Genomic DNA, 12390 nt, shown 5'->3' on the forward strand with positions numbered 1-12390 from the left:
CAGGGCTGGGGATTATGTGTTTCTCCCTCGGGATGCCAGATGCTTTTCTGGGGCTCCAAGGGACACGGAGCCTCCCCCCCAACTGGCTCCCTTCCTGCCCCTCGAATTGCAGGAATGCCTGTGCCATCACTCATACTCAGGACTTGCTGAGCTCCAGGGTTTTGCTGTGGCCCAGGCCCCTGGTGCCAACACCTGCTCTTTGAGCACCCCAGAGAAGGGATTATAAAGTCTGGGGTGTCTGAGCCTAAGTGAGTTGGTGGGACCTGCCCCAGGTGGCTCAGCAAGTCAGCAAGATGCCTTGGAATCCTGGGAGGATGAACGTGGGAGGCTCCCGGGACCAAGCTGTCCCTGTTCCTGGCCTCTCTCCGGTGTCTTTCAAACCATTCTCAGAAACCAGTTGGTCCTCTTCTTGGCCCAGTCCCTTCTCCTTTATCTCTGAGGCGAGGGCAGGGGGCATGAGAGGAAATACCCACCCCCACAGCTCAGGCCAGATCCCTGCCAAAGCCACCCAAGACACTCGGCCTGGGAGAGCGGCAGCTGGTCTGGCAGCAGTGACCCTCTGTGCTGGGTATCTTGTTTTCTTTTTGTTTTTAAATTTCTGTTGTTGCTACAATGTTGTTGTGCAGCCAATAAAAGTGCACAAAAGCTGTATTATTATTATTATTATTATTATCATTTTGATGACTCTTCAGAGTCAGAGTAAATAACTCTGCCTTCCTTAAGGCACAATTATTTGATGGTGGAGATCAAGAAGATAACATGTAATGTTTCAAGCCTCCAAAACAAACCTTTCTAGCCTGCACCCGTCTGCCTGCCCCTTGCCCCAGTTAACCAGGCCAAAAATCCCAAGGCATTGCTTATCTGGGCTTTCTCCTGTCCCTCAGCAACCCTTTGCTGGAGCCCCAAGTTCCCAAGGCCTGGGCCCAGATGATGTCCTACCTGTCTCTCTATCTCTGGCCTCTCTTCTTCCCAACTTTCTTGAAGAAGAAATCTCCCCATCCCTCATTCCTTTCCATCACGCCTGGCCCTGATGGCAGCCATGAAGAAGGAAGGGGCTTGGTGGGGTCCCTGGGAGCGTGGAACCAGCAAGATCCCCAGCTGCTCCTTCCCGCAGTTCTGTGTGGTGGTCCCCCACACCACCCACCCCTCCAGCACACCCAGCACAGCACAGTTTCCCACCCTGCCCCACCCTATCACCACCAGCTGGCTTACCTGGAGCATCCCACTGGGCATTATTCACCTTCTCTGGCACTGAGAGCTCGAGAGCATGGTTCAGGGACTCTTTGGAGAGTGGCTGCCTGTCAGTCAGTGAGCTGGGGTGGTGAGGGGACCAGGAAAAACATTCATTAGAACGTGGGGGACCGGCCTAGGCTTAGGGACTCCGGCCTGGCACACATCTCAGCATCCCCAGGGGGACACTGGCACCTCTGTCTCCTGCAAATACTGGGGCCATCCACAGAGGAGACCCCAGTGGGAGTCAGGGGACAAGACCTCAGTAGTTGTAGGGGCTGACCCTGCCCCCACCCAGCCTCCCTCCAGGCTCTAAGGGCTCAGGAGAAAGGGAATTCAAGGCCTTCTGTGCTCTACTTTGTGGTGTGACCCTGGGCAAGTTCATGCCTCTCTCGGGGTCTCAGCGTCCCCACCTGGATGAGGACGGGGCTAAGGTCCGCACTGGAGGATTCTGAACACCACTCCTGGAGAGGGCAGACTTTTGGGGCGGGGGTTCCCCCATCTGTCACTCCCTGTACCCACCAGTCCCCAGCCATGCCCAGAAACTGAGTGGAGCTGCAGGTACTCATAGGGCTCTCAGGGGTCCTATTCCGGCCCCCCAGTGAGGGCCTCCCCTCTTCCATGTGCTTGTGGGTGCACCGTGCACCCCATGTCTGTTCACTCCATGGAGAAGACAGACATAGACGGGTCCAGGGAGACCTGAGGCCCAGGGCCTGACCCAGATCCCCCTCGCCTCCCAGGCTCGGTGACCCTGGCTAAAGGGTCTCCCCTTCTGGCCAACCCGAGTTTCATGGGTTTCTGGGCTTTCATTATCCTTTCAGCCTGACTGCCCTTCAGCACCATTTTTCCTCAGGGTTCACCTGGCCAGACCTCAACCTCCTAGATGGCTGAGCAGCTGGATTTCAGTACACACTTTAGGACTGCAGCAGGATTATAGAACTCCAGAGACACATTTCACAGTCAACAACTACGTAAACAGAATCCGCTGGAGTTGTGCAGCATGCAACCTGTGCAGCTGGTCATGGTGTCCCTGAGGGTAGGACCCTGGCTCCAGGGAGCCCTGTCTGTCAGTCAGGGTGGGGCTAGCCCCATCCCTGCCCAGTTCCCAGGAAGCTGGGCCAATTACCTGCTTCTCACATTCAGCCTCACTCCTTGTCGGCACTGCAGGTTCCGAACAAAACTAAGTTTGTGAACACACCTAGGCCCACCTGGCAGCCATCTGTTTAAGAACCTGAGATAGGTTTTAAAGCAAAAGATATCAGAAGGTTATGAAGGGAGGGGGACGGGGAGAAGGGGGATGACTGGGGAACCAAGGTGGCGCCGTTCTTGGGAAATTTGTGAGCAAGGCCTGGGCCACAGGCCTGGAGCAGCCCTTCCATTGCTATGGCGACCCACTCCAGGGAGGTTGTGGAAAAACTGAAGAGATGGCAACGTGTGCTTCCGGGGCGAGGCCTCCTGTGCCGGGCAGACAGAGGCGCGTGAATGCTGCAGAACTCGTCCTACTGACTTTGGATCCTTGGTTACAGCTCTCAGGGATAGCCAGGTAGAAGCTGCCTCCACTTTGGGCCGCAATGTTACCAAATGGCCCCTGAGCTCTGGGTTCAGGCAGTGACGGCAAACGAGGGATACGTACACTGCTAGGCTCAGAGGCCTGCACTGTGATCATCTAGGGAAGACTGTGAACTTGGTTGATGTCCCTGCCCCATCTCAGCCTGTGTTCTCAGAAGACGGTGGACAGCACCCCAGGTTAGAGTTAGCAGCTCTAATCAGCCTCTGAGATCACCAGCTGGGCGGCCAACTCCACATTAGCCAGGCAGGAGGCTGTCCTTGGCTGTAATGTCCCACCATCTGAACTGCTTCCTCACAAACAAACCTGTTTTTAAATCCTCCTAATCAAAAGGTATGGGCAGCATTTCTCTCCCCACAGAAAATTAGTGTAAACTGGTTCTGGTTTTAAAATAGCTACACAAAGACTAAATGAAAAGACAGCCACCAAAGGAAGCCAAGGGTCAAGCGTACTTATCGTGATTAGAAGCTTCTGTTTATAGGGACGATGAGGCTGTTGGCAGCACCTTCTTGCTGCGGGTGGGTGCCTTTTCCTGGAGAGGCAGCACCCAGTGCAGTGTCAAATTTCTTGTTGCTCAGACACTGATCTTGTCCAGCAACCATTGTCAATGAGAGGGTGGACCCTGGCCCTCTGCCAGCATCAGTTTAACAAGAACACCTTCCTTATCCCTGTGGCTGGCTCAAGGCACTGATTCAACTCTCTATGCCCTATGCTTACAGAATTTGGGGCGCATGATTAAGAGAATGTCAAAACCTAATTCTCCAAATGAATTAAGCCTGATCTTTTCCTTACTAGGGGCTTTGAGAGGTGGTCCCTTTGAAGAGATGTCATCCGAAATAGAATGTGCTAAACCTCCAGTAACTTCCTGCTCACGCAGAGTTATAACCAGTAACAGGCTTTGCTGACCTGACTTGTCACACAGAAACAAGTGAAACTGCTCGGGCCATCTGCCTCTCCTCATTGTGAGTGCTGTCTCACACTCGTTGTTGTTCATAATGGTCGTCTTTCAGTTTTTATTTTGTATATATGTATTTATTTATATTTTGCAGACAGGGCCTTGCTCTGTTACCCAGGCTGGAGTGCAGGGGCACAATCACCAATCACTGTAACCTCAAACTCCTAGGCTCAAGCAATCCTCTCATCTCAGCTTCCTGAGTAGCTGGGACTACAGGCCCGCACCACAAAACCTGGCTAATTTTTGTATTTTTTGTAGAGACAGGGTCTTGCTATGTTGCCAGGCCTGGTCTCCAACTCCTGGGCTCAAGCGATCCTCCCGCCTTGGCCTCCTAAAGTACTGGGATTATAGGCGCAAGCCACCACGCTCGGCCATTTTTTAGTTTTTAATCCTCTCCTCTGTGACTAGCAGTCACTTCTTGCTACTTTCAGTGTGCTGGCTTCTAGCAATTCATCTCACTCCTACATTGCCATTTCTTTTTGTAGCAGAATAGAAAACAAAACAGCCAAGCTCGTTAGAACTGTAGGTTACATTGGGGGACAAGTTCCACAATGGAACCTATCATGTTTTCTTTGAAGAAAAGAAGCTGAGGTTTGGGAAGCCGCCCCTACTCTGTCTTGACTCCTCAAAAGCATTTGGGGCCCTTCTCCTGATTCTTGCTGCTATTCCAGGAAGGACAGGTGGCTGTAAATGATCCTACAGGTGAGTTGATATTACTGTCATTGTGATCATCATGAGCACGCCGAAGGCGATTAACGTATTATTCCTGTCATTCTGGAAAATTATGCTCCTTCTGGAAGGCAATACTCCAGAGGTTGGCAGAAGTCATCTAACATGATTAATGACAATAATGGTGGGAGAACGGCCTGAGGAGGCTGACTGGCTTCTGTCTGCATTTTGAATTCCCAGGAGGAAGAAGAGCTTACAAGGTTGGCCCTTTTCACTCGAGTTTGAGGACAAGAACAAGGATTCATTCTCTGACCTCAGCTCACATAAGCACACTTTAAGCTCATTGCCTTGCTCTCCTTTCACAGAAAACAAAAACACTTTATCAGCAGCTACCCAGCAGCATGGGAACAAGAAAACAAAGGGCGTGTTTGAGCAAATATGATATAAGATGTGTGTGGGGGGCAGAGGAGCCTGGGAGCGTCTGCACTGCGCCTTTCTCTTAACCATCTCTTGGTGGATTGGTGTCTCCTTACTCCTTCTACCTTGCCAGAGGAGCTGATGGGAACCATTTGCACACAGAACCTCCCAAGCCTCCTTCAACTCCTCCTGCAGGAAGCCCTCCTAGATTTCCCCAACACCGTCTCACCCCTATGGCCCTTGGATACTCAGGTTTGGGCTTTGATGGTCACACATGGCTTGACAGCTGGGGCCACTTCTGATTCAGCTCTGTCCTCTGGCCATGAGTACTCACTGTTGGAGCTCAGTACATGTTGGTTGGACCTAAACCTTCTCAAGTTGTCACTATGTGTGTGACACATAAATTGAGGAGGACCCTCATTTCCCATGTGAACGCTTCATGGATGAGGATCCGTTTCCTATTTATTTCTGTTACCCTTTCTTCTCACTCAGCCTTCAGCAGCCAGGCCACTGTTGTGTATGAAGTAGGTGCTCAATGAATGCTTTCTTGAAACAGGATAGCATCAAAGTTCACCAGTCTGTCTGCCTGCTTGGGCACAACTCACTTTACTAGCTATGTGGCCGAGTCACGATTCCTCTCTGGCTCTCGGTTTTCTGCCCGTATCCTGTGGCTACTGCAAGGAGAAGGTGATATATAAGAAGTGCTTAGTACGTAGTCAGCTCTCATCATTATTACGCATGAGCTTTCATGGATCTTTGGGGGCTCAAGAAGAAAAAGATAACTTGGCAAGATTGAGAGGGTGACCAACAGAATGAAAAAACCCTAAACCCAAGTCTGGGGGTCCAGGTTGCGTGCCAACTACTTTCCCTGGGAGACTGGCTGAGGGGCGGGAGGCGGGGGAAGGTGGGCTCCTTGTTCCTTACACAGTCCTCAGGATGGAGCTGGCAGACCTGAGCAGGAGCACCTCTGGCATGGTGCCTGGGGGGTGGCTGCAATCTGTGAGCTCGCCCAGGAGAGAGCCAGAACCTCAGAGAACATGTCACGGAGTCCCCCCGGGAGAGCCACAGCAGCCCCAGAGAGGCCCGGCTCCACCGGACCGCCCTGCAACAGAGATACAGCGTGAGTCACCGCTGGCAGCCTGGCTGGGCGAGGGGACAGCTGCCCTTTTTCCTGGCTATGACTCATCTGCTCCTGGGGTGGGACACCCTGCTGTAATTTATGGCCTCATAAGCCCAAACACCCTCAGATTCAATGGAGAATGCCTCGCAGGAGGTGGCTGCCTTGGGGCTGTGGTCTCCATTCCCCACAGGCAACTGATGAGCAAATAAATCAAATCTCCAGGACTCCTGCTTTGCAGAGACTTCTGGCTACCATTCACCAGCCTCCCCATCACTTCTGGTAGTTCCCACCTCTCTCTGCTCAGCGGGCAAAGCAGAACTGACTCCCCAATGGCTGGAGAATGTTCTCCATGGAAGGTGTTGCCTAACTAGTTCCCCATATCCTAAAAACCCCAAACAGGGAGAGCAATGCCTCCTCCAAACCCCACAGTGCTAGTCACACAGGCCTGTGCACAGCCTGATGCTCCCAATAGCAACAATATAGTCTGCAATGGCGATTCACGCTAGCTTCCCCATCACCCTGCGCGGCGGACCCCACGCCCCCTGCTTCTCTTTAGTCTGCATGGACTGCCTCACTTCAAAGATTGGGCCTCTGGCAGCTCTCTCCTAATTGCCAATTCCCAGCCTGAAGACCCCCATAGAGACTCACGGTAGAGGGTGTGCCTGGGGGTCTGGCTGCCCCAGGGTTCTCACCTTCCTCCTTCTTGCACCTGGCAGGCACAGGGCTCAGCAACCCCTCTGCTCCCTCAGCTAAGGCATGCTGAGTATGGGAGCCAGTCGCTGTGGATGCCCCAGGTTCCGGGTGATGAGGCAGTGGGGTTGGGCATGAGTGGGGACCCGCCCCAGCCTGCCCTAGGGCTGCTGTTGAGGTGTAGCCCCAGATACCTCTGACCTATATGGCACGGGACCCAGTTGCCCACCTGTGTGGCTCTTACATAAGAAGGGTGGGCGGCAGGAGAGGCAGTTTTTTGGCCGTCATCCTTGGCAGAGCCTTGGGAGACAGTTCCTGCCACTGGGTCCCCCAGGGCTGGGCGAGAAGCTCGTCTTTTTGTTTGGTTTGGTTCTTTACTAAGCACATGTACTATGCCGAGTGCTTTGTGTTGGCTTCTCCCATTCTCTCCACGGCCCTGCAATGTAGGTTTTATCTGTAGTCGCATTTTCCAAAAGAGGTGATAGAACGCTAGACTTGCTCAGTGTTGCCCAGGCAGCAAAAGACAGAGCCAGCATTGTGAACAGGGGTCTCCACGGCCTGCTCTGAAGCCAAGATGCTATGTACACAAGGTTTACCCAGTATGTGCATGTCATAAAACTCAGCCAACCATCCCAGCTCCCCCCATTCCCACAGGAGCCCCTGTTCCATGGTAACAAATATCCCTGCACCTTGCGCTGTGCCTTCTAATACCCCCTCCACCCTCTACCTCCTCCTTCACTACAGGGACTAGCCGGTCTGTGGCAGCAGCCAGCCCCCACCAGCATTTTCCTGCTTCCTGGAGTTTCCTGGGGGCTGTCCCTGGTGATCTGCCCACCTCTCAGCCCCCTCTCCCACTTAGGGAGCTCACACACTCCCTCATCTTTATTACCTGCAAGCTACAACTCCCAAATTCCAAATTGCCTCTGGCATGAGTGAGGGTTGGATGAGGTGAAAAAATGGAGGCAGCCCTGGCTAGTGTTAGGTGGAAATTTTAAGCCCTAATTATTATTATTATCTTTTGAGACAAAGTCTCACTCTGTTGCCCAGGCTGGAGTGCAGTGGCCCGATTTTGGCTTATTTCAAACTCCACCTCCCAGGTTTAAGTGATTCTCCTGCCTCAGCCTCCTGAGTAGCTGGGATTATAGGTGTGCACCACCATACTTGGCTAATTTTTGTATTTTTAGTAGAGATGGGGTTTTGGCCATGGTGGCTAGGCTGGTCTTGAACTCCTGACCTCAAGAAATCTGCCTGCCTCAGCTTCCCAAAGTGCTGGGATTACAGGAGTGAGTCACTGCGCCCAGCCTCAGCCCTAATTTTAAGGCCAAGGAGCAGGGCACAGAGGCAGCAATTGGGACAGGGGTTGTTCAAGGTCCTCCACCTAGTCAGATGGCAAACGATTGTCAGATTGTTACCCTAAACTGGTAGGTCAATGCCAGCACTCTAACTTCAAAAGAATTCTACCCTTCACCAAATTTCAATTACATCTCAGCAATTCTTGCCTATTGACACTTCAGGACACCCTAACAGTTTGACTCGAATACTGGTCCTGAGCCTCTGATGCGTTAGGACCCCTTTTGAGAAGCTGCTGGGAGCCCCCCCATAGACCCCCATCAATGCACTTTGCACCCCAATGCTCTCTTGCTGTTTTTTGTTCTCACAGGACTTTGGAAGCCCATGCTATATTAACGACCCCAATCCTAGTGAATCCCAGAAAGGAATTCAGACCTCTCCTTTGTCCTGAAGAGCTAAAGATGAACTTGTTTCTCTTCTCCTCCTCCCTCTTCTGGTGAGGGCTGAGTCATGATGTTAATGAATGGAATTGTCACTGATACTTGACGTTGGTAGAGAATGACAATAGAAATGTCCTCAAATGTCCTTCAAGGCTAGCTCTGGATGCAGTGTCCAAATTGATGAGGTTTGAAAACCTCAACAGTGGCCAGGCATGGTGGCTCATGCCTGTAATCCCAACACTTTGGGAGGCCGAGGCGGGTGGATCACCTGAGGTCAAGAGTTCAAGACCAGCCTGGCCAACATGGTGAAACCCCGTCTCTACTAAAAATGCAAAATTAGCTGGGCGTGGTGATGCATGCCTGTAATCCCAGCTACTTGGGAGGCTGAGGCAGGAGAATTGTTTGAACCTGGGAGGCAGAGGTTCCAGTGAGCCGAGATTGTGCCATTGCACTCCAGCCTGGGCAACAAGAGCAAAACTTCGAAAAAGAAAGAAAAGAAAAAAGAAAAGAAGGGAAGGGAAGGGAAAAGAAAAAGAAGGAAGGAAAGAAGGAAAGAAAGAAAGAAGGAAAGAAAGAAAGAAAGAAAGAAAGAAAGAAAGAAAGAAAGAAAGAAAGAAAGAGAGAAAGGAAGGATGGAAGGAAGGAAGGAAGGAAACTTCAACAGTTATAATGCCAGCACATGGATCATTCCAAGATCAGGAAGGCTTGGGAAATGTGTAATCTACCCTTTCGTCTCCTTACAAAACCCACTAGCTGACCTGCTGTGGTAGAGCCGCCTATGACACTCTTCAAAGCTCGCCTTCTCTGGGAGGGACCTCAGCCCTCATGCTTCTTCCTGGAGCTGCCCTGGCTGATCTCCTCCCAAGGCACTCAGCATTTAGAAACTGGGTATTGCTTTTTTAAAAAACATAATGGACTGTCATGAAATAAAAATATGAATTAAGTCCTCATTCCCAAAGTTGGAATTGATTTCTTCCTGCCCCAGTGACTGACAGTTCCCTGAGGATCCTCCTTCCTTCTATGAGTATTGATTTAGCACCTCCTCTGTGCCGGATGTTGCATGGGACGAGGGGGTAAAGTGACAAAAATGGACACAGTCCCTGCCTCGAAGATTTAGAGATGATGGGATCGATTAACAAAGATGCATTCTTTGCAGGGTTGCTGGGCCCAGGCTTGGGGAGGGGGTATAATGATGTTAAAGGAAGAAAGCTGGCAAGGAGTAAAGGTCTGATTATTTCATGCGAGACAGCATGGGAGGCTAGCGCAGAGGAGAGGACTCAAGGCCAAGGTGATAGGCATGGACTGTGGACCATCCCCAGTCTCAGTTTTCCAGCTCACACGGGTGGGGTTTTGGGCTGAGCAGAGATCCGCTAGGGACCTATAATCTTTCAGAAAGGGTGAGGGCAGGGGTGGTTTAAGACATATCCCCCTAGAATCCACTAGGAAGAACATATTTGGAGCAGGTACCCTGGAGCCCTTGACTGACTGAAGCCCCCAGCCCAAGACCCCAAAGGAAGTGTGTTTGCTGAGAGGCCTCAACCCCCAAGGCTCATCTCAGCTCCACCTTGGCTCCTGCCTGGGTGGGTGGGGCAGCCCAGCCAGCTCACTTCTTACCCAGTTGGCAGTGCTCATAGTGTCCAACTCTGTCATGCCAAATCCCACAGCCTGCTGTATACAAATAAATGTGTCAGACATCAAGTTCCACTCCAAAGCCCTAAAGGAGTTGGCAAGCAGCCTGGCCGTACCCAAGACAAAGTTCTCTGGGCACCAGAACATCTGGCTTCTAGCCCAGGCTCTGTTTCAGTTTTGTGACCTTGGGCAAGTCCCTGGTTCATTCTGGGACTCTGTTTCCTCAGATATCACAGATAAAGGGCCTTCTCATTTTCTATCTGTGACTGGTCATCTAGGGCTCTGGGCTGGAATTCTGCTGCATCAGGTAGGGACAAGGCTGCAAAGTTGGGTGCTGCCAGGCCCCCCAGGCCCAAGGATGCAGAAGAAAACCAGACAGGAATAATCTCAGTACTAGCTAGTAACTAACACATACCCAGCACTGCGTCTCAGACAATGTTTTATGCACCTTACACATGCAATCTTCGTAACAGCCCAATGAGGTACTATTACCACCCTCACTTTACAGATGAGGAAACTGAGATACAGAGAAATTATGGAAATTGACAAGGTCCTTTGGTTAGCAGAGTCACAATATATACTTGGGCAAGTGGGTTCCAGAGTTTATGCTCCTAACAAGCCAGCCATACCGAATAGTCTCAGGCCTGTTGGGTGACTGGGGTGGAGCAGGATAGGGACAAAGAATAGGGAGGTACAGAGAGTGAGGCACTTCAGGGTCCTCTAAACCCCTGCATCCAACCATTCATCATCAGACCCTTTTGGAAAAAAAATTTTTTTTTTTTGAGATGGAGTCTTCACTCTGTCGCCCAGGCTGGAGTGCAGTGGTGCGATCTCGGCTCACTGCAACCACTGCCTCCTGGGTTCAAGCGATTCTCCTGCCTCAGCTCCCCGAGTAGCTGGGATTACAGGCACATGCCACCACACCCGGCTAATTTTTGTATTTTTAGTAGAGACGGGGTTTCACCACGTTGGTCAGGCTGGTCTCGTACTCCCGACCTCGTGATCTGCCTGCCTCGGCCTCCCAAAAGTGCTGGGATTACAGGCGTGAGCCACCGCGCCCGGCCTGGAAAATGTTTTATATAAACAATGCGCATATATTAAATCATAATCCAGGTGTTTTCATATGTTGTATTGATGACAGACACAGAGAACGGCCAGCTGGTGGTTTTGGTTACCACAGGAAGGGCAGTGTGATGCTCAAAGCTGACATAATTTCAGCCCAAAGCAAAGGCTACTAGAAAAGCACCATCTCCCCATTGCTTGCCATTTTTATTCTAAGTACCACAAGCGTGACTTTAGGTACTCCTCTCCTAGGAGGGCCTTACTTAACCCATTTGTAAAATGGGGGAAGGGTGGATGGGACGGCCTGTAAGTCCCAGCTCTCAAGATAGGTAATTCTCTACCTTTCTTCCAGGGAGATGAGAAGAAGAAAGAACACTGCCCATTCCTCAGACTCCAGAGGAACTTTATGGGGGTGGGGGTGGGGGTAGGGGTGAAGCTGGGGTGAAGCTTCTGCCAGTGGAGGCATTGTGGGGGCATTGTGCTCTGCAGTGGGCTGGTTCTGGCTCACAGACTTGGTCCCTGCCATGGAGGAGCCCAGGGTTTAAAGAGGAAGATAAAGAAACACATACACAGCCTGTACACGTGAGAGGCAGCTCTGAATGTGGCAGGCAAAGGGGTCAGGCAGTGGGGACACAGAGCAGAAGGAGCCTGGCCTTTTAGGGGAATATTATTTCACTTTTTAAAAAGTGAGAACTAACATTTGCTGAGCACTTAGTATGTGCCAGGCACTGTTCCAATTGCTTTACACAAATTCATTCATTTGATTATCTCCTATCAAGTGGGTACTGAATTACAATCCCTATTTTATGGGGAAATGGAAGCATAGAGAGATGAAGTAACTTGCTAAAGGTTACAGATAGTAATGGGGATGGTTGAGTTTCAAATCGAGGCAATCTGACTTCAGATTGCATCTCCCTTTTTTTTTTTGAGACGGAGTATCGCTCTCCTTTTTTTTTTTTTTGACTGAGTATCGCTGTGTTGCCTAGGCTGGAGTGCAGTGGCGCGATCTTGGCTCACTGCAACCTCTGCCTCCCGGGTTCAAGAAATTCTCCTGCCTCAGCCTCCCGAATAGCTGGGATCACAGGCGCCCACCACCATGCCCGGCTAATTTTTGTATTTTTAGTAGAGATGGGGTTTCACCACGTTGGCCAGGCTGGTCTCAAACTCCTGACCTCAGGTGATCTGCCCACCTCGGCCTCCCAAAGTGCTGGGATTACAGGCGTGAGCCACTGCACCCAGCTGCATCTTCTTAACCACTACTATATGCACTGCCTGAATTTAGGTGAAGCTCTATGAGGTCCTTGGCACCTCTCCATACAGC

At 51.2% G+C, this 12390-nt stretch overlaps 1 protein-coding gene across 1 annotated transcript in view; it reads right to left on the reverse strand.

Moving 5' to 3' along the window:
* ACSBG1 (acyl-CoA synthetase bubblegum family member 1) overlaps positions 1-12390 on the reverse strand; it is a 66977-nt gene that overhangs the window by 37405 nt on the left and 17182 nt on the right. Inside the window, exon 2 of the mRNA XM_003813803.6 lies at positions 1213-1313. Within this exon, the coding sequence (XP_003813851.1) occupies positions 1213-1313 (101 nt within the window). The remainder of the gene's footprint in view (positions 1-1212; positions 1314-12390) is intronic.

Source organism: Pan paniscus, chromosome 16 (assembly GCF_029289425.2).
Source record: "Pan paniscus chromosome 16, NHGRI_mPanPan1-v2.0_pri, whole genome shotgun sequence".
In the NCBI taxonomy this organism is placed as follows: domain Eukaryota; kingdom Metazoa; phylum Chordata; class Mammalia; order Primates; family Hominidae; genus Pan; species Pan paniscus.